At 65.4% G+C, this 19,433-nt stretch overlaps 1 protein-coding gene across 2 annotated transcripts in view; it reads right to left on the bottom strand.

Moving 5' to 3' along the window:
• PLXNA1 (plexin A1) overlaps positions 1–19,433 on the bottom strand; it is a 47,399-nt gene that overhangs the window by 11,107 nt on the left and 16,859 nt on the right. For both annotated transcript variants that reach the window (XM_031471091.2, XM_064496153.1), the window contains exons 4-23: positions 16,217–16,357; positions 15,350–15,450; positions 15,025–15,148; positions 14,789–14,942; positions 14,566–14,665; positions 13,245–13,359; positions 10,285–10,485; positions 8,394–8,490; positions 8,126–8,319; positions 7,892–8,043; positions 7,641–7,761; positions 7,215–7,351; positions 5,977–6,144; positions 5,538–5,631; positions 5,167–5,406; positions 4,946–5,089; positions 4,456–4,690; positions 2,230–2,372; positions 857–1,113; positions 247–313 (exon numbers count right to left, since the gene is read on the bottom strand). In XM_031471091.2, the coding sequence (XP_031326951.2) occupies positions 247–313; positions 857–1,113; positions 2,230–2,372; positions 4,456–4,690; positions 4,946–5,089; positions 5,167–5,406; positions 5,538–5,631; positions 5,977–6,144; positions 7,215–7,351; positions 7,641–7,761; positions 7,892–8,043; positions 8,126–8,319; positions 8,394–8,490; positions 10,285–10,485; positions 13,245–13,359; positions 14,566–14,665; positions 14,789–14,942; positions 15,025–15,148; positions 15,350–15,450; positions 16,217–16,357 (2,985 nt within the window). The remainder of the gene's footprint in view (positions 1–246; positions 314–856; positions 1,114–2,229; positions 2,373–4,455; positions 4,691–4,945; positions 5,090–5,166; positions 5,407–5,537; positions 5,632–5,976; positions 6,145–7,214; positions 7,352–7,640; positions 7,762–7,891; positions 8,044–8,125; positions 8,320–8,393; positions 8,491–10,284; positions 10,486–13,244; positions 13,360–14,565; positions 14,666–14,788; positions 14,943–15,024; positions 15,149–15,349; positions 15,451–16,216; positions 16,358–19,433) is intronic.

Below are 19,433 nucleotides of genomic sequence, written 5' to 3'. Positions count from 1 at the left end.
AGCAGACACCCGGGGCCTGGGTCCACACTCCAGTTCAGCCACGTGCCGGCTGCAGAGCTGGGCACCCCTCCTGCCCCGGCAGCTGAGGCCTGGACGCCTCCTGAGGGAGGGAGGGAGGGAGGGGCAGACGCACAGCCTGGCGGGTGTCACACCAGGGTCCCCACCCCTCTGAGCCCCTCTGTGTGATGTCACAGCCCGTCACCTCTGGCTTCCCTCCCTCCTAGGTCCTTCCTCCTCGGCGCCCACCTTGAGGAATTTGTACAGAAGGAAGGTGAACCAGTTGGTCAGCATCTTCTCTGCCACTGACTCAGTCCTGAGGGCAGAACACAGGCAGGGATGACATAAGTCCCACAGCCAGGCCCACCCACATCGCCACCTCCACTCCCCAGGGCCAAAGGTCAGGCCTTGGCCCAGAGTAGGTGTTGCAGCGCAAGGACTTGGGCCTGTGCCAAGGGGCCCCAGACAAGGCACTCATGGGGCAGGTCCCCAGCACTGCTGCCCCAGGGCCTGAGCCAGTGCACTGTCGCAGGGGAGGGGGGCATGGGGTCTTGGCGGGGGGCGGGTGCAGGTGCAGGGCATGCAGGGACGGGAGGCAGGGACAGGTAAGGGCAGGGATGGGGGGGCAGGGGCTGGGGTGGGGGCGGGCGGGGGCGGGGGGGCAGGGACAGAGACGGGGCAGGCAGGGGCAGGGGCGGGCAGGGAGAGGGGAGGGCAGGGATGGGGGGCAGGCAGGGGTGGAGGCAGGGGCAGGGGCAGGGGCAGGCAGAGACGGGGGCGGGGCAGGGGCGGGGGCAGGGGCAGGGGCAGGCAGAGACGGGGGCGGGGCAGGGGTGGGGGCGGGTTGGGGCGGGCTCACCGCCGCAGCAGCAGCTTCGGGTGGTTCTTGCTCTCCAGGTTCTTGTCGATGAGGTCAGACAGCAGCTGCTTGAGCACGCCTGTGGCGTACTCCATCTCGCCCTGCAGGGCCGTCATGATGAGGGAGGCCACGTTCCCGCGGTCGCGCATGGAGAAGCTGCGCTGGGCCTCCAGTGTGCGGATGAAAGTCAGCAGGAAGTGCTTCTTGGTCAGCAGCTGCCCGAACAGTGTCAGCGACTTCTCCACATTGGCCTGCACCTGGGGGACGCCAGCCTGCTCAGATCCTCCAGGGCACCGGCCCCTTCCGGCCGAGGGACCGTCCAGGTCTGGTGTACTTGGGCAGGCCAGGGGCACACTGGCGGATGGGGGCACAGAGCAAGGGCCTGCTCCTGCCACTCTCTCTGTGGCCCAGCTCTAGGAGCTGGGAGGAAGCCCAGCTCATCCCCTGGGCGCCAGGAGTGCACGTCCACAGTCACTCACAACCAGCACCTTCACAGAGGACACTGGAGTCCAGAGAAGGGAAGCAGCTTGATGAGACCACACAGCATGCAAGAGAGAAAATGGAGTGGAATGCAGGCAAGGCTAGCTCCAGGGCCCTGCTCCCCCTTATATGCACCAACGCTTGTGACGGCAGAAGTAACACCAGGGTCCCAGCCCACGCACGCAAGAGACAGGTCCTGGGTAGAACACACACTAACAGCTCAGAGAGCAGTCAGACCAACATAGTGAATGGCGACACCAGAAAGGACATTGAGCAGGGGAACTGGGAACCCCCAACATGGCAGCCATCCCAGCAGATGAGGAGGAAGTGAGCAGCCCAAGGCACCCTTCGTCCAAGCCAGGGTGACAGGAAGGCCCGCTGAAGTGCAGCTCAAGAGAACCACACGGGGGGAGGTGGGCTCCCCAACATCCAGGAAGTGCAGGATAGGACGCCTTCGCCCAGAAAGCATAATGGAGCCAACCTGCCGAGTCCCTGCCAGTTCCGAACTGGGGCCTGGGCTCGTGGACGGCCACTGGGGTCCCTAGAGGAAGTGGGGGCCAGGCCTCTTCCCCTCAGTAGGCTCAAGGCCTCACACTCCATCAGCCATGTGCTCCCCCACAAACAGTCCACACCTCCAAACACACACGGTTGCAGCTCCTGGCCTTGGGAAGTCAGCACACAGAGAACAGGCCAGGTGAGCTGCAGGGGGTATGTGGCGGACTAGAGAGCCCAACAAAACAGAGGGGTTGCCCAGAGGAGCCAGGGCTAAAGGTGGTTTGCTGGGCCGAGGCCTGGCCCCCACCAGGCCCACTCCCTGCTTTCCGGTGCCCCTTCCCAGCACCCAGGGAGCCCCCGCAGATAAAGGCAGCAGTCAGCCCCATCCAGCAGCCCACCTCCATCTCCTTGAGCACCGGGTGGTCCTCGATCCCAGGGAAGAGCACCCGCATGGCATACGTCCGGTAGTCCAGGAATGGAATGCCAGCACCATCCAGGTCATTGGTCAGCTCGTGGATGTCCGTCTGCAGCTCTGCAAAGGCTGCAGCCAGACGAGAGGTCCAAGTGGGTGCCCAGCCCGCCAGCCCTCCTACATTCAGGGTCGGCCTGCCCCTCGCCGGGGGCTGGGGGGGTGACCTGAGGAAAACCCTGTGCTTGCCTATGCTCAGTTTCCCCAGGCCACCCCCAGGGGTGAGCCCTCTGTCGCTGAGCTGCTGTTGGACTAACCAAGGCAAGAGCAGAGAGGCTGCTGCGGAGGTACCTCCCTCCCTCGGGCGCCCAGGAGTAATGTAACCATGGGTGCCGGCTCCCTTTGCCACCCCGGGCACCTGCCACCTCCCTTTGCCACCCCAGGCACCTGCCACCTCCTAGAGCAGGGACAAGGCCAGGGTGGGAGCCCTCCATGCAGAGAAGCACACACACACAGCTCAGGCCAGCTGGCCCCCTACACGCCTACTCGCCCCAGCTCTGCTGAATTCTTGAAGGAAGGCAGGTGGGGCGGGCAGGCCCCACAGAACATTCTAGAGCCGTGAGGCTTTGTCTCCACTCCTGGGAGTCTGGTTACCTGCACCTGGCCAGCCTAGGGGCTCACACGTGTGCTACCAGATACAGGTGTCGTGGTTCAGTTCGGACAAGACAAACGGATGGTTGTCCTTGCCCCAGGAGGCCCTCACATCCCCTCTGGCCCACTCCAGCCACTGCCTCCTGCCTGGGCCCCCAACACCTGCCCGAGTCCCTCGGGACAGGAAGTCTGTCCACCTGGAACTGAGGCGGCTCCTGGGACAAGGACCTTTCATAGTTTTAAGGCAGGCCAGGATCCCAGGCAGAGTGGACACCCCTGCTTAAAAGACCACCCAGCAGCAGGCCTCTAAGGGAGCAGGCCCCCTGCAGGGCTTCCAACCCATCCATGGCCCAGCTCCGTCTGCAGTCTGCATCCCCAGACCAGGAGACTCCTGCCGTCTGCCTCCCAGACCTGCCGGAGTCTGCTCCTTAGCACCTGCGAGCACACTCAAGGTCCCTCCCGGCACCTGAAACATCCAGGACCGCCAGTCACCATTCGTGTCGCTCTGCTGCACTCACCCCTCGTGACAGCCCAGACCCGAGAGGCACAAGCAAGTGGTCGCTCAAGGACAGGGGACTGCCCTGGCTGGCCGGGGACACCCGGTCCTGAGGCACCACCACACGCTGGCCAGGCTGCTGCCCGCAGCCCACACCCCCATGAGGCTCTGGCCACCACGGCCCCCACAGCCCCCACCTCAGGGCTCAGCACTGGCAGGAACAGTAGTGACTGCTAGAGGAACAAGCCTGGGCCTTGGGCACGCTGGTCTCCCAGGGGACGCCTGCTGTTCCAGATGAAGGCCGTCATTCAGTCCACCGTCAGATTTCCACGTCTGCAGCCCCCCATCTGCCAGAGCCCTTCCCGCCCTCTGGGCTGACCCACCTGCCCTTGGGGGCCACCCTTTTCAGTTGGGGGCTGCGGGTACCAAGCTTGGGGGGAAGGTGCATATGACCAGGTGTGGGGACGCTAAGCCTGCCTACTAGGGCCATCCTGTCACCACCAGCAGGGATTCCTGAGGATGGAGCTGTGCCCTGGACTCCCCTGCACGGAAGCCCACACGGGGTGTCCCTGCCGAAGTCGCCTGAGCTGATGTCTGCCACTCGTCCCCCAGGCTTGGGACAGACACGCCCCATCTCAGGAGAACAAGCACTTCGAGAACAGGGGCAGCCCAGACCCAGGTCTGCGCGCCGAGAAGCTGAAAACAGGGCCCCCGCCTCAGTGCCTCGCAGGCCGCTGGGGGAACACCCAGGCCAGCGTGCTCCACACGGACCATCTGGGCCACCACCCAAGCACCTGGGCAACGGGCACCACCCCACGTCCATTCTACAGAAGAAAAGCCTGAGGCGTGGAAGGGCGGTGCATCCGTCAGGGTCCTATGGCCAGGCTGGGGCACAAATGGGGCTCTCTGGCCAGAACCTGTGCCTCCAGCACCAGGCAGAAGCCCCCGGCCAGGCCCTGCCCACCTCCCTGGACTGACGTGGTGACATGAGAGGAGCCAGCAGTAGGCCGCAGCCTTGGCAAGACCCCGGGCCCTGGACCTCCCCCAACCGCCGCGGCCCCAGCGGACCTTCCTTGCACTCGAGGGCCACGCGGGACTCTAGGTTGTCCATCTGGAGCTGCAGGCGCTTGAGGGTGCGGTCGGCATCCCGGGACTTGCGCTTGTAGGCGATGAGCACAGCCACGATGACCAGCAGCAGGAGGCCTCCGCCCCCACCGATGCCCACGATGGCAGGCAGCGTCAGCAGGCTGTCCGAGTACACCTGCAGCACCCCCGGTGAGAACTCAAAGCCGCCAGCCCGAACCTGTGGGTGCAGGCCACTCAGGAGGCGCCTCGCCCAGTGGCAGCTCCATGGCTCCCAGGACCCCCAGGCCCTCCTGGCCCAAGCGCTTGGCGCGGCGGGGGCACTGGCACTCAGAGCGGGAGTCAGGCCCTCTGGGGGCGCCAGGGCTGGGCTCCCTCCAGGCAGTTTGGGCTCGCTCAGAGCAGGGGCTGCCTTGGGTGGGGCAGAGTCTGCAGGTCCCAGGAGACCGGAGCCAGCCAGGACCTGTGGACGCACCGTGACCTTGTGCTGCCCGGTGAGGTTGGGCGACTCGCAGAGCAGCTGCGTCTCCGACACGGTGAGGGCGCAGGGCGTGGAGCCAATGAGCACCGTGTAGTTGAGCCGAGAGTTGCCAGGCGCTGGCGGCAGGAGGTTGCGGCCCTGCGGGGGCAGGTGGGTCAGCATGAGCAGAGGCCTGGGCAGATCCCCCAGGGGCCCCGCCCCTCCGAGGCAGCCACCTTGAGGATGAGGGGGGAACTGGGCTTCAGCTCCAGGAGGCCAGTGGGGCTGAGTGGCTCCAGTACGGGGTCCGGGTAGTAGAGGAAGGAGGAGGCGTTGAGCACAAGCAGGGCCCGCACGTCGTCCATGACAAAGCCCAGCTCGTCTGGCCGCTCCCCCAGCTCGGGCGGGCTGCGGGTGGGGTTGTCCACTGACGGGGCCCGGCACACCATGGTGGTGTCGTTGTACACCAGGCAGCTCTGGGAACGCAGAATGAGGACACTGAGCCGGCTGCCCCCCTGAGGGCCCCCACCTGGCCAGGTGGGGCCAGCTTCCCTCCCTGCGGCATCTAAGCACATGGCTGTGGGGACATAGCCCAGCGAAGACTCACGTTCTCTCTCTCGACGCCTCCGTACTTGGCCCGGATGCGAGGTTCGCGGACAGTGGCCAGGTTGGTGCCTGTGACTGTTAGGAGCGTCCCTCCACTAAAGACGGGGGAGCTGGGAGTCACGGGTTGAAGTTCTGGGCCCTTGTGCCCTGGCCCAGCACAGACGGAGGGGCCAGACACACCACCCTGCTCCTCCGAGAGATGGCAGGCAGGCTAAGATCTCTCGGCACCACAACTGGTGGCAGAACCACACAAAGGGGAGGAGAGCCTGTGCAGCAGCCCTGTGCTTGCTGCAGGTCCTCGGCCACCTGGGATGGGGTCATGGGGCTCAGGGCAGAGGGGATGGGGGTTGTGGTGCTTGGACACCTGGGCCGAGGGTCGCGGGGCTCAGGCCAGGTGGATGGGGGATCGTGGAGGTTGGGGGCCCAGCCAGGTGCCCCACCTGTTGATGCTCCACTCAGGGTCAATCCTCAGGATGGTGGGGTCCTCGGTGTAGTTGTACTTGACCTCGGGGTTGGTGAGCTGAGCACGGTTGATGTTGATGATGATAGAGGCACTGCCGGGGCTCTGTCCGGGTGGCGTCAGGCACCGGATCTCCCGGGAGTTCCTCCTGGAGGGGCCGGGGGGACAGTGAGGACATGGCGCTAGACCTCACCTGCCTGGACCTGCCTCCAGGTGGCTGATGACTGTTAGGGCCCCCTTTCCCATCAGCTCCTCCGAGGGGCTAAGTGTGTGTCTGTACCCACCTGGACCCCAGCCTGGCCCCTCCCTCCACACTGTCCTGCTGGGCACCCAGGGGTCACCCACTGAGGGGCAGGTCCTACCTCCAGAGCTCACTCTTCTGGTGACCCCACCCCGACTCTGCCTCCTCACAGCGTCAGTGGGCAAACCTGTCTGTGCCCTGACATGCAAAAGACCAGCTGGGCCAGGTCTCCGTGCAGCCCTGCAGCAGCCCTGTTAGTCCCAGGGGACGGCTGGCAGGACAGAGCTTCAGCGTCCTCGGGTGCCACAGCACCACAGTGAGCACCAGCTCCTGCGACACTGAGTCACCCACACGTGGCCCTAACCTTAACCCTGACCTCAAAATGGGCTAATCCCGGACCTGGGCTGTGAGCTGGCCGGGGCTGGGGATGCTGGCTCACCCCAGAGGGCAGCCAGCCCGTCACCACCTGCACCTGGGTCTCCGTCCCTTCAGTTTCTACATCACAGTTGGGAGGCCCCGCAGCCGCCAGGCCCACTCGCGGCAGGCTGCAAACACCAATAATTAGTCTGATAACGGGTAATTACCGCAGGAAAATATTTAAAGGCCCGCTCCATTATCATCCCTAATCTAAAATTATCCACTTCAGGGCTCCCGGCTTTTGTTAAGATTTCCTTTTTCTCTCTTAAAATTTTTTAAATGCTTCTTATTATGTGCCCAAGGAATCCCTCCACAACCCAGGCCCAGTGGCTGTGCCCGCCCCTTGGGCCAGGATCCGCCCACCCTGCCCTTCCCACTCTGGTGGCAGCCTGTCTCCATGGTAACCTTCTCCGCCTCGGGTTTCCATAGTGATCACCCCAGCCAGGCTCTCCCGCAGCCCCTCTTGTTGCCCAGGCAACAGCAGGGGGCACGCAGCTTCTGAATCAACCACTACAGGGGGCGGCTGTGCGGGGTCCCCACTCCTGGTCCACACCCCGTACCAGGAGAAGGAGCAGGGCCGGCCGCCAACAGACACCGCCACGTCGCTGCCTGCGTTCAGATGGCTGCCTTCGATGCCAATCCAGGTGCCCCCTGAAAGGGGCCCGCGGGCAGGGCTCACACGGTAGAAGGTTGGAGTCTAGGGGAAGAAGGGACTGGGTGGCTGGAGCTCCAGGGAAACATCAGCGTCCCTGACCCCCCAAGCTCCCCAGCCGGCCCAGGCCTGTGCTCACAGGGTCTCAGACTCCGCCCACAGGCAGGGCCCAGGGCGCCCAGGGACATGGTGTCAGGCCCTGGGGAGGAAGAGGGGCGGGACGGGGTCCATCTTTGAGAATGCCTGTGGCCTGGGCCGGCCCCTGCAGGCCAGTCCCCATGGCCCCCATGGCCCCCACGGCCCCGGGGAGGAGGGCCAGGCGGGGCAGGCTTACCACAAAGGTGAAGCGCTTGGGCGACAGGGCCCGGTAGTGGGGGGAACAGTCCCGGACGCACACCTCCACCAGGGCATCGTGGGCCCGAACGGTGCTGGCGTCCCCGATCTCGCAGACGATCCTGCGGGCAGGGGGTGGGCCTCAGCGCGGGCATCCGGGTCGGCCCCGCCCCTCCCGGCCAGCGGCTCCGCCCCGCCCCCAGCAGCCCCTCCCCTCCAGTGGTCCCGCCCCGCCCCGGCCCGCGCACTCACTGCTCCGCACTGATGTACTCGCTCTCCACCGGGCTGCACAGCACCTTGCCCACGCGCACCCCCAGCCGCACGTCCTCGAAGCGCAGCCCCAGGTTCTCGCCCGTGATGGTGAGGCGCGTGCCCCCCTGCCGCGGGCCCGTCTCGGGGGACAGCTGCGGGGAGGCAGAGGCTGGGACGCTGGGAGGCAGCGGACAGGAGGTCGCGGCCCCTCCCTAGGCCTGGGGGCCCGCCTACCTTCAGGATCTTGGGGTCCGCGCAGCGGCTGCTGCCGTGGCGGGCGTGCATCCAGGCAGTGGGCGAGTCCGCGGGGCAGTGGGGGCGCAGGGAGCAGCGGCGCTCGGCCACGCACCAGCCGCACTCGAAGCGGGGGTCGGCCTTGAGGCACAGGCCGCAGCTCTCGCGCAGGGCTGGGCACTTGTACAGGTGGGCTGCGGGGAGGGACAGTCAGCGGCCCGCCCCCGGCCCTGCTCAGCCCAGCCCCCGGGCCGCCCAGCCGGCTCACCCTGGATGTTCTGCGGGTTGTCGATGACGAAGTGGCCGTTCCACACCACGGACAGGTTCACGGGCAGGTCGCTGACGTCATTGCCCTCATAGGAGTACTGTGGCAGCGGGAAGGGCAGTCAGGCCACGCGGTGGCCCAGCCCGGGGCAGCACCTCAGGGCCTGGTGTCCTCCTTGCCCACTTTCGGGCCTGGCCGCTGGGGGCGGGCTTGGCGGGGGTCTGGGGGCTCTGCCTCGCAAGACTGGCATTTCCAACCTGGAGCGACACACACACACACACACACACACACACACACAGACACACACAGACACACACAGACACACACACACACACACACACACTCACTCTCCCTCCCTCTCTCTCTCTCTTCCTTCCTGGTGGCCACGGCCCTGCCCTCCAGGGTGAAGCCCGCGCACCCACCCGCCCATTGCAGGCGGCCCCACCAGGAGACCAGGACTCCCACTGCACCCCTTGGACACACATCAGGGACGCTCTGTGAACCTCCCTTTCCTCAAATCCAAACAGGCTCAATAATCCCACCTCCAGGTCTGCCCTGAGGTGGGAGACGTGCGCCCCCCATGCCCTGACTGCCCCCCACCCCCAGGCTGGGCTGGGCTCAGGGACACAGCCCTCCCCAGGGGGCCCAGGCCTGGGTGCCCAGCTGTGTCCCACTTTCTGCAGCTGAAGACCTGCGGTCTGTCCCAGAGTAATTCATCACCGTCTTATCTACAGGAATTTAATTGGATCCTATCAAATTCCCCGATACTCCCTTTTCCCTTTACAAGGAGCTGCAGGAAAGATAAATGTGGGTCTGGGGGGGTGTGGGGGGGACTGCGGGGACAGAGGTGACAGGCTCGGGGAGGGGGAGAAATGTAGAGAGACGGATAGATGGCCTTAGGGATGCAGAAAAAGGAAGAAGAGGTAGAGGCAGCCAGGCCAGGGGAGCCAGAAGGAGATGTGGGTGGAGGGTGTGGCCAGCAGGAGGCCATGAGTGAGGAGCTGGGAAAACAGGGCTGGACAGACAGGAAGGCTTGGGAAACTCTAGGGCCCCGCCAAGCGGCAGACATGCCCTGTGAGCCTGTGGTGACCCTTGGTCTCCAGCCCACCCTGCCAGAGCAGGTCAGCCAAGGGGCCACCACCAACAGAATCTAGCCAGACCTCTGACCTCAAGCCCCTCCCCAGGGCTCCAAGGGACCATACGGACAGCCCAGAGTCACCCACCCACCATGCAGGGCCTTGGCCAGCTCCAGGAAATCCACTGCTCTCCTGAACAGATGGGGAGACCAAGGCCTGCGGGTGAGCAGGACTCAGACGGCCTCAAGACCAACAACTTGGTCCTCTCCCTTCACCCACCAGGGAAGGTTCTGGCTCTGCAAAGACCACTGTCACTAAATTTACAGGACTTGATAAAGGCCTGTAAAAGGTCACCCTGTTGGATTTGAGGCTCTCTAAATGTGGCTTTTTCTGGGCACATGTGCTGGCACGTGAACACACTGGCTGCCACTGCCCGGCTGCTGTGCCTGGACACAGGACAGCTGGTGTTGTGGCCCTGACCTTGCCCCACCTGCCCTGGGGGCGTGGGGCAAGGATGGCATGGGGGCCCTTCCGCACACTCTCCACCTGGCCCACATCCCGAAGACCCCTACAAAGCTGCCTCTGAGACGTGCTCTGTCCAATGTCTGGGCAGCTCTGGGTGCCACCTGTGGCCTGCTCACCCGGGTACAGCTGAGGGCTGCAGCCTGGCCTAGGGGACCCAAAGTGCCCTCTGAACTGGGCAAGGCAGACATGGCTACATGCTGCTGGTCAGCTAAAGCAGAAGCCAGATCTGAGGCTGTGAGGGGCTGGCCCACAGCACACGGGGTCCCTGGCCCCAGCTGCTCCACTGGCCTCACCGAGGAGTTCTGGCACTGCAGGCTGGAGCTGTTGAAGCGCAGGGCAGTGACGCGGGCCGGGCTCCCTGGGATGTGGAAGAGGCACTCGTACCCACGCTGGCCCGATTGTGGCTGCGGCAGGTTCCGGGCGGCCAGGGTGATGGGCTTCACCACGCCCACTGGCACGTAGATCTGGGTGGAGGGCAGGATCTGGGGGCAGTCCTGGGGGTGGCAAGGCTTCTCCTGAGCCTGGGCTGGAGGCTGGCGAGCCGGGCACACCCCACTCTGGCCCCGATCACAGTCTGCATGGAGCCTGAGCTTCCCCGGGGCAAGCACCGCCACACCCATTTTACACATGGGCAGACTGAGAACCTCAGTGACGGCCAGCCAGGCCTGGTCCTGTGCTGCACACTGTGACCTGGGCAGGACCCCCCCAGAGGGGCTCCCTCTGGCTGCAGCCAAGAGGGCCTTGGGGGCAGAAGCTCGTGCACACTCTCAGCGGGGGGCGGGGAGCAGGTGCAAATGGCCAGAGTGAGCGGAAAACACCCTGGCCCCCAGGGCCATCTCCTCCGCAACAGCAAATGACGCAACGGCCCGGCTTCCTTGCAGCAGGGCTGCAGCAGCCCAGAGAAGACGGCCCGCCGAGATCGATGGCCCGCGGAGGACGGCCCCTGGGAGCGCTCCGAGCGCTTTAAATAGAGATGCTGAAAACAGGCTATAATCCTGGATCCTCAGAGCTGCTCCCGAGGCAGTGGGCCTGCTCTGCAGGGGTTTTCAGGGCCCCTGAGGGCACTGGGGCGGCAGAGCTGGCAGGGCAGGCCAGGCAGGCTGATCACTGACCACTGGGTCTGCAGGTGCCCTGTCTCCACCAGCGAGAGGCAGGCGATGGCCACGTGGACACGGGCATCGGCCAGCACTCAGGCTGCGTTCGGAGCTGTGCTCAGGCTGCAGCCCTAGCGGGAGTCATCAGTGTGCATGGTGGCCACACTGACACCAGCACGGCCCCAGCCTCTGGAAAGGCGCCCAGGCCAGCCCCAAGTCCAGGGAGCCTCCTGCTGCCCCCAGCCCTTGGCTGCCCCCCGGTTCCTCAGCAGCCCCGGCTCATCCTGGCCACCAGTGCCCTGCTGCCACTGCCCCCTGACCTCACACCTTCCCTCTACACTGACACCACCTCTCTGCCCGGAGGTGAGAGCCATCACCTGTCCCCTGTGGGTCTCGGGGCACAGGTTCCGTGCCCCCATCATGCCACAGCACCTTGTGACCCCGGCCGGGGAGAGGGGTCAGCTCAGGCCTGGCTTTGACCCCCCCCCCCCGAGTGGCCTGAGACCCAGCTGAGCTGCAGCTGGGAAAAGATGAGCAGTATGGACACAGAGGCCCCTCCCTGGGGGCCCGGCCCCCTGCACTCACCCATGCAGGTCCCCAACTCTGTTTTGATAATTCCACTTACACTTTTGTTCTCTCAACCTGACTCTGTTCTCACACAGACCAAAGAAGAGTCTGGACGAACACCCTCCACTCGCAGGGCCCCCTCCCCCTGTTCCTGGGGAGGCCGGACTGAGGCAGAAAGTTCCAGCTCCCAGGGCAGGCTGTGCTCGGGGGCACTCCAGGCTGGACCGCTGCCAGGCCGCCCACCTGACACCAGCTGCCTCTCAATACCGCACGCCTGACACACTCTGGTCTCCCCAACCCGAGACAACTGAGCAAACACGGGAGCACGGAACTCCATCCCATCTTCGGTGGGACGCAAGGTGACACTGGGACTGGGATTGAGACCCTGCGGTGTGAGCATGGCCCCAGGGGAACCAAACCAGAACCAGAGATGGGCAGGGGCAGGGAGGGTTCCCTGGAGACATCACACTCCTTAGGGACGTCCCCATGCAAACTGGGGCTGCGGCAGAGGAGGGAGCATCTGTGAAATCAGTCTGATCCCTGGACCCCAGCCGCCCCCAGCCCAGCCCTGCCCTGGCAAACTTCTGCGGGGGCGCTCCACCTGCTCCTCCACGTCCCGGGCTGTGATGGCCCAGGACAGCCCTCCCTGATGTCCCCACCGGGCTGCTAACCCCAGGGTGCTTTCCTCTGTTGGAGCGGCTCAGACGGGGAAGGGGCAGAGATGGCTGTGACGGGCCCCCACCAGTCAGGAACGCTCTGCTGGCACCTGGGCTCTTGGCATCCACCAGAGCCACTGCCTCACCTGGGTCAGTCCTGCAGTGACGGCACACCCACCTCCTCACTAGCCCACCAGCTGTCGGGTCAGCTGCCCACGCCGGTATTCCCGGCTCCCACACCACCCATGGTCACAGACAGTGCGACCCCCAACACCTGCGGTCCCGTCTGTTCTCGGCCCACGCCCCACTGCCATCACGTCATCAGGGAGGGAGAAAACCACGGCCCAGGGGGAGATGGTGGGGGCGGCCACAGCACAGGGGACCCATGCTGGCTGTACCCCTTGGCCCTGAGGGAGTCCAGCCTAGCTGCTGCCTTCAAGGCTCTGTGGCCAGTGGGACTCACACCCGCCCACCCCAAGCAGCCAGTGGGCGTGGTGTCCACTGCAAAGTCGAGGTCCAAGGCCCCACACTGAGAGTGGGACATGGGGACAGGGCCCTCCTCGGCCTGGTCTCACCACCACTGCTCATGACAGTCACTGCCTTCCCGGCTCCAGTTACCACCTAATTACCACCAATTACCACACAGCCCTGCGAGCGATTCCAGGAATGGCCTGCATGTCAACCTGGTGTATTTGCGCGTCCATGTGGACCCAGCCAGACACTTACTGCACTGGGTGGACAGACCCCACCCATCATCCCCTGCCATCTCTTTGGTCTGCAGCTCCAAGCAGTGACCACCAACAAATGCCACTGTCTGGCAAACACAACCCTAAGGACATCTCTGTAGACCGTCCAGCTGGCATTCCCACCACCCTCAGGCCACACCCAGCTATGCTGTGCCTGACCCCCTGGACCCCTGCCCTCAGGACACGGTACCTCCGACACGTTGACCCGGCCCTCCAAGAAGGCACAGTCGGCAGCATTGTGCGTGCACACGTGGCGGTACTTGCACCAGTGGCAGGGGAAGGAGCCATTGACGCAGGACAGGCAGCTGCAGGGAGACAGCAGGGTGGTGGGGCTTCAGCCTGTGCTTCCCCCGGGCCACATGCCTGCTGCTGTTCACGGAGCTGCCCCAGGGCCTTTGCACAGATCGTTCCTCGCTGCTCAGGCCTCCTGACAGCCAATCTACCTGCCACCCACTAGTGCTTCCCACCTGACAGTCCACCCTAGCACCGACTGACAGAACTTCCCAAGGATGCACGTGTCTAAACACAAGACTGTCCAGTGCAGTGACCACCAGCCACACCAGGTCACGTGTGACCATCAGCATTGGAACTTTGTTAGCACAGCTGAGAAGTGTGTTTTAAATCCCACCTGGTCCTGATAAACTAAGATGTAAAGGTAGGTGGCCAGCAGTGGCTGGGGCTGGACAGCTGTGGTAGACAGCACCTCCCTAACCAGAACACAGGCTAACCCGGCAGGAGCCTGTCTGATTCGTTCCTGCACACCCCCGTCTCATCATCCCTGTGGCTCCGTGTCACCCGCCGCTACCCCGCCTCTACAGAGACCAGCAATCCCCCAAGCCTCAGAGCACGCTCCCTGCCCCGGGGTCCCAGCCCCTACCCGGGGAGGCCGGGCCCTGGGGTCATGACACCCAGGCCCACACTGGGCACCCCACAGAGAGCCAGGCGGGCATCGGTCTGCAAATCGGTCACCAAATGAAGACATGACTTCCTGTCTTCAAGAAACCAGACTCCTTGGTTCTGAGGTTGACCCTCGAGGCTGGGCACCTCCAGGTCAGGGGGCTCCCTCTGCACCCAGTGCCCCGGGCCCTATGGGATGCACAGTGGGTCCTCTGCTTCTGCTCTTCCTCTGAGGCTGGCGTGCTTGCAGGAGATGGGAGACCCAGGGAGCGCTCCCCCGCCCAGCTCTCTGTGCTCCAGGGGCCACCCAACCAGAGGACCTGGCTCTCCTGCCCCAGAGCGGCAGGGGCCAAGTGCCCGACCCCTGGCTGGCCGTCTCCGGCCTGGACAGCACAGCAGCCTGCCCACAAGCTGCCTGCCCCCGCTCACGAGGTGGCTGGGGAGACTCTTCTCATGTGAATCAGCACACATCACACCCCTGCTGCCCCACTGACCACTGGGCCCCAGGCCCCTCCCATCTCCCTGGGGAGGCCCTGCCCTTGCTGGCTCCTCCCACTCTGAACGCCAGGCTGCGCTGCCCCAGGGAACGTGTGCAGGTGGCCAGGGACACTCACGACTGGTGGACACTGCAGTTGTAGAAGACGAAGTCCACGGATGCAAACTTCTTGCCAGTCTCCTTGGACTTCAGGTAGAGCTTGACTACCCGCTGGTCTCCTGCACCAGCAGCACAGAACGCATCACCATGTGATGCCCGTTCACTGTCCCAACAACCGTCTACCACCCCCTGCCCGACAGGAGGGCCCCCAGGCACTACCCGGCCCCAGCCCACGGCCTCACCCTGGCCCCGCGTGATCGGCGCCACCTCCTGCGCGGAGGGTGAGTGGCAGTGGATCCGGCCGTCCTCCAGGACGCTCTCGGACTCGGTGAAGTCCTCGAAGGAGCAGTTGACTCCGGCCGAGAGGTCGGGCACGTTCCAGGCCTGCAGCACCAGCTGGGCCGGGCGGGAGGTGGGAGGTGCGGTGAGCGGGGTCCGGCCCCCCTCCTCCCTGCCCTGTCCTGGGGCTTGCACTCACCGGAACCCGAGACATGGTGACCGACACGTTGCGTGGCTGCACGGTCAGCTGCACGCACTGCAGCAGGTCCGAGGCGAAGCGCTGGGGCTCATCCGCCCGCTCGCAGGCGTCCTGACGTGAGCAGCTATGGGTGGGGGCACAGGGGCTGGGCTCTGGCGGGAGGCCAGGGGAGCCCCGGCCCGCCACCCCATGGCACTTGGGAGGCTCTACCCGCACCCCATCCTGACTGGGGCCAGCTGGGCCCACGGTCGCTTAGGTCCCAGGAAACCCAGCAGGGCTGCCTGGCCTGGGGCCCTCCCACCCTCGCCGCCCCTAGCAGACTCACATGCTGTGCAGGACACACCAGCCGCAGTGGGGGTCCCGTGACCCCAGGCACAGCTCACATGACGGGTACTGCACGCAGCTCTCCACGGGCACCCGCGTTACCTGGCAGGAGGGCCTCGGCATCAAGCCCCAGCCTGGCCCACCCCTGCCCCCCACACAGTGGAGACCCCTGCCCGGCCCACCGCTGTCCCCAACACAGTGGAGACCCCTGCCAGGCCCTCCTCCTGCCTGGGGGATTCAGGGCCAGTCCTGAGTGACCCTGAGCCAGCCGGTCAGGCCAAGATGACCAGGCCTCTCAGCAGCACATCGGTGCAGAGGACTGCGCAGAGAGAACCCACAGCTCCGTCCAGAGTCCCTCTCACTGTCTGCACCTGAGCTTCCCAAGAAAGCCACGTGCTCTCTGACCCCAACCCTAAGTCCAGAGGCAGACAGAGCCCTGCTTACCCCAACCTCGCTGGCTTGGCTCTGACGCACTAAGAGGTAGAAAAACCCGACAGCAGGAAAGGGGCAAAGAAGAAGGTCCTGGCCCCCTGCTCTGCCCATCTCCAGCCAGCCAGGGGGACACCAGGGTGGCTACGGCTGGCTCCACAGCCTGGACTAGGATGTGGTGCACGGCCTTGACCAGCTTGACCGCAGCCCGAGGCCTCAGGGCCCCAGATGCACCCTAAACCCTCCGATGACACCACTGCCCTGAAGATGACCTCCTGCCAGCATCTGGTCCTGTGGACACACAGCCATTCAGGGAGGTGGGAATTCCAGGCCCAGCCTGGGGAAGCTCAGAGGCAGCCTGGACAAAGGGCCAAGGGTGGCCACACCCAGCTCCCCGGGGGCCAGCCCCACCCACGGCCTCCTGCAGTGCCACACCCACCTGCTTTTCAGTCATGGCATACAGGTACTGGTGGTCAGGGCTGAGGACCAGGTCACGCAGGATGGGGCTGCCCTCTTGGGCCACCACACTCTCGTAGGCCAGGGCCGGCCGGCCGCCGGGGTTCGCCAGGTCCACCAGGATCTGTGGCAGCAAGACCCAAGCGGGCCTGCCTCAGTGCCTCCTGCCCCAGCCCATTCCAAGCTAAGGGCTGGGGCCTGGCGCCCACCCCCAGCCACCCCCCAGCCCTTGAAGAACAAGGCCGAGGCACCCACTGCCCCCAGGGAGCTGGTGCAGGATCAGCTGCAGCCCAGTAGCCTGGTCCTGGCCTAACCCATCCACCAGGTGACCAAGGCCACAGCCCAGGGGTGGGGGTCTCCCGGGGCTGGGGCAAACCGCGGCCCAGTAACATGGCAAGCAGCACAGCCACACCCAGGGCAAAGGCGGCGGGAGCCCTGGGCAGGGGCCCCAGCTTCCCTGGGGCCAGGCTAGGTGTCCCAGAGGAAGGGCTATTTGTGCAGAGAGAGTAGGGGGCATAAGAGGCTGCAGGGACGCAGCAGGCACGGGAGGCCCAGTGCGGCTAAGAAGGGAGGCCGGGAGCCTCCAGGCAGGAGCTGCAGTGAGGGGCCGGTCCTGAAGGTGGGGCCCGACAGGCTGGAAGTCAGGGGCGGGGTCTCATCCACATGGAAATGTATTCTAAACCCCAAACAAGCCGGGCGTTAATTAGCCAGCTCTCCTTCCCCACAGCTCACAATGCTGCAAGTATTTTTAGTTGCTTTTACCAAACAAATGTATTTAATTAACAGAGAGACCCAGGGGGCTTTCCAGAGATGGGACTCGTGGGGCGGCATCCGCCCCGCTCGGCGGCCGGGCAGGCTCCCAGGGCACGGGTGGGCCTTCCCTTCTCCGGCTGTAAGGGAGCGCCCAGCCTACCTCCACCTCCACCAGGGTGGGGGGCTCAGCCCACATCCCTCCTCTGCACCCTACGCTGACAGGACAGGGCAGGTCTGACTGGCCAGTGGGCTGCGGGTCCAGGCGAACACGGGCTGGGCCAGCTCCGAGAGGGGCTGGGAGAGAGGGCAGCCAGCCAGGGTGGGGCGCTGGCTGGGCCAGAGACTGCGGGAGAGAGGGAAGGGGGAGGGCCGCATTCCTGAGGGCCTCGGGCCACCCCCCACATCCGCTCAGCTGCCTCCCCGCCAGGCAGGCAGGCTTAAGTCAAACCAGACCCGGAAGAGCTGAGTCCGGCAATGGGCAGGGGAGGCAGCCACGGGGCTGGGCCTACAGGCCCACAGCCTCAGGAAGGAGGGGTGCAGGGTGAGGGGCCACGGCAGCCCAGCCTCCACCCCTGAGGGTCGGGCCTGGACAGGACCCCGGCCTGCACCCCGCCAACCCCACAACCTTCTGCCTTGCTCTCACGGGGAGCCCACAGTCAGCTCCACGGACTGGCCAGGCCCAGGCTGGACGTCGGCCACAGGGCAGGGCTGGGGAGGCCAGGAGTCCAGCCTCTGCGCCCACACTGCCTGGGCCCCAGCCCCGGCCCCGATACAGCCCCGTAGAGCAGCCTTCACCTCGGCACAGCGCCACTCCCACACCAGAGCCGCTCTGGGGAGTGAAGGAGGGCTCCCGGGGACCGAGCCCCATGGCAGTCACCAACCCCCAAGAGCCAGCCACACAGGCCCGACGAGACCAGGCTGGACTGCAGCCAGGGAGTAGGGGACAGGAAGGCCAGAGGGCAGGGGATGGCCTGGGCAAAGGCAGGGGCACCAGTGGGGACCCTGAGCTCCAGATCCAGCCTCAACTCAAATGACCCAAGTCAGGGCCCTTCACGTTCTCCCCCCTGCAGGCGCCTCACTGATGGGAGGCCCGCCCCAGGGCCTTGTCACTGGGCTGACCACACTCCTGGCCCCACGTGCAGGGGGCACTCGAGGGGCCTGTGCTGAGTTGGGATGCTCCAGGGCCCCAGCCTCCCCAACGCTGACCGCCAGGGCCACGTTGTGCTGCTCCTGACCCCCTCCCCAGTCTGGGCTAAGGGCATGGGCTGCAGCATGGACGTCACATCCCCTGCCCCACTCAGCAGGGGATGAGGGAAACATTGCAGGGACTGGGGCGGGGGTGCGGGTATTGAGAGGGTGGGGACAGGAGCTCAGAGAGCCAGCCCAGGGTCCTGGGGAAGGTGGGAGGGGCAGGCGGGCCAGCCAGGCTGCCGAACGGCCCAGCTCCCAGGCCAGCTGGGGGACCACAGACACAACAGGTGGCTCCCAACAGCTGTGGCGGGGAGCACGCTTGTCCAGCTGTCCATCCGCCATGCACCCATCTGTCCACCCACCTGCCAGACACTGGGCAGCCCCCACCCTTAAACACACAGAGCTTCCCCATTTCTGGAAAGCAGAGAGCAAGGGGGCATCAGGGAGGCACAGCCCACAGGCCAGCAAGTGGACACGCCCCTCACCATGCTCTGAGCAAAAGCGTCCAGGCTTAGCCAGACCCTGCACGGCTGGGAACAACTAGTCCTTGGGACACAGGACCTGTGTCGCACAGACAGGTAAACAGAGGCCCGCAAAGACCTGCCAGAGGGACCCAGGGCACTGAACAAACCAGCTGCACCCAGGGGCGCAGAGTCTGCTCCAAAAGTGGGGGGAGGGGTGCAGCAGGCCGCCAGGAGGTGGCACGGGCCAGGCGGCTGGCAGGACAGTGGGACACATGCCCGCAGCTCGCGTGCCGACGCCACAGGCCTGCCCACAGCTGTCACTCAGGGCCACCAACCTGGGCGGCCCACCCCAGGGCAACTGGGCCGCAGGACACACAGGAGATTCCCACAACCCCAGCATCCTCCCCCGACCTCCAGCTGTCAGGTCTGTGCTCTGCAGACCCTCCCCCAAGACCACCAGAACTTTCCACACCCATCTCCTCAAACCCCGCTGGGTCCATCCTCCATGAAGAGCCCATCGTGCCACCCAGACAGCTTGAGTGGAGCCATCCAGCCTCCTGGGCACGCCTGGCAGGCTGCATCACGCCCGCCCGGCTCTGACCTAGGCCCTCTGCCCCAGCCTGTGTCTCCGCCCAGGGTCATCCCTGCCCCTCTGTACCTGGAGGAGGCTCCGGGATTCTGAGCTGAGGCACAAGGGCTGTCAGTGCCCCAGGGAAGGGCTGGGCCCCAGGAGCCTCTCCCAGCCAGAACCAGGCAAAGCGCTGACCAGGGGCCGTGCACCGATCACCACCT

The sequence above is a fragment of the Camelus dromedarius genome, chromosome 17 (assembly GCF_036321535.1).
Source record: "Camelus dromedarius isolate mCamDro1 chromosome 17, mCamDro1.pat, whole genome shotgun sequence".
Lineage (NCBI taxonomy): Eukaryota > Metazoa > Chordata > Mammalia > Artiodactyla > Camelidae > Camelus > Camelus dromedarius.
Note: the sequence above shows the minus strand (reverse complement) of the source record. Positions and strands in the feature narration are given on the sequence as shown.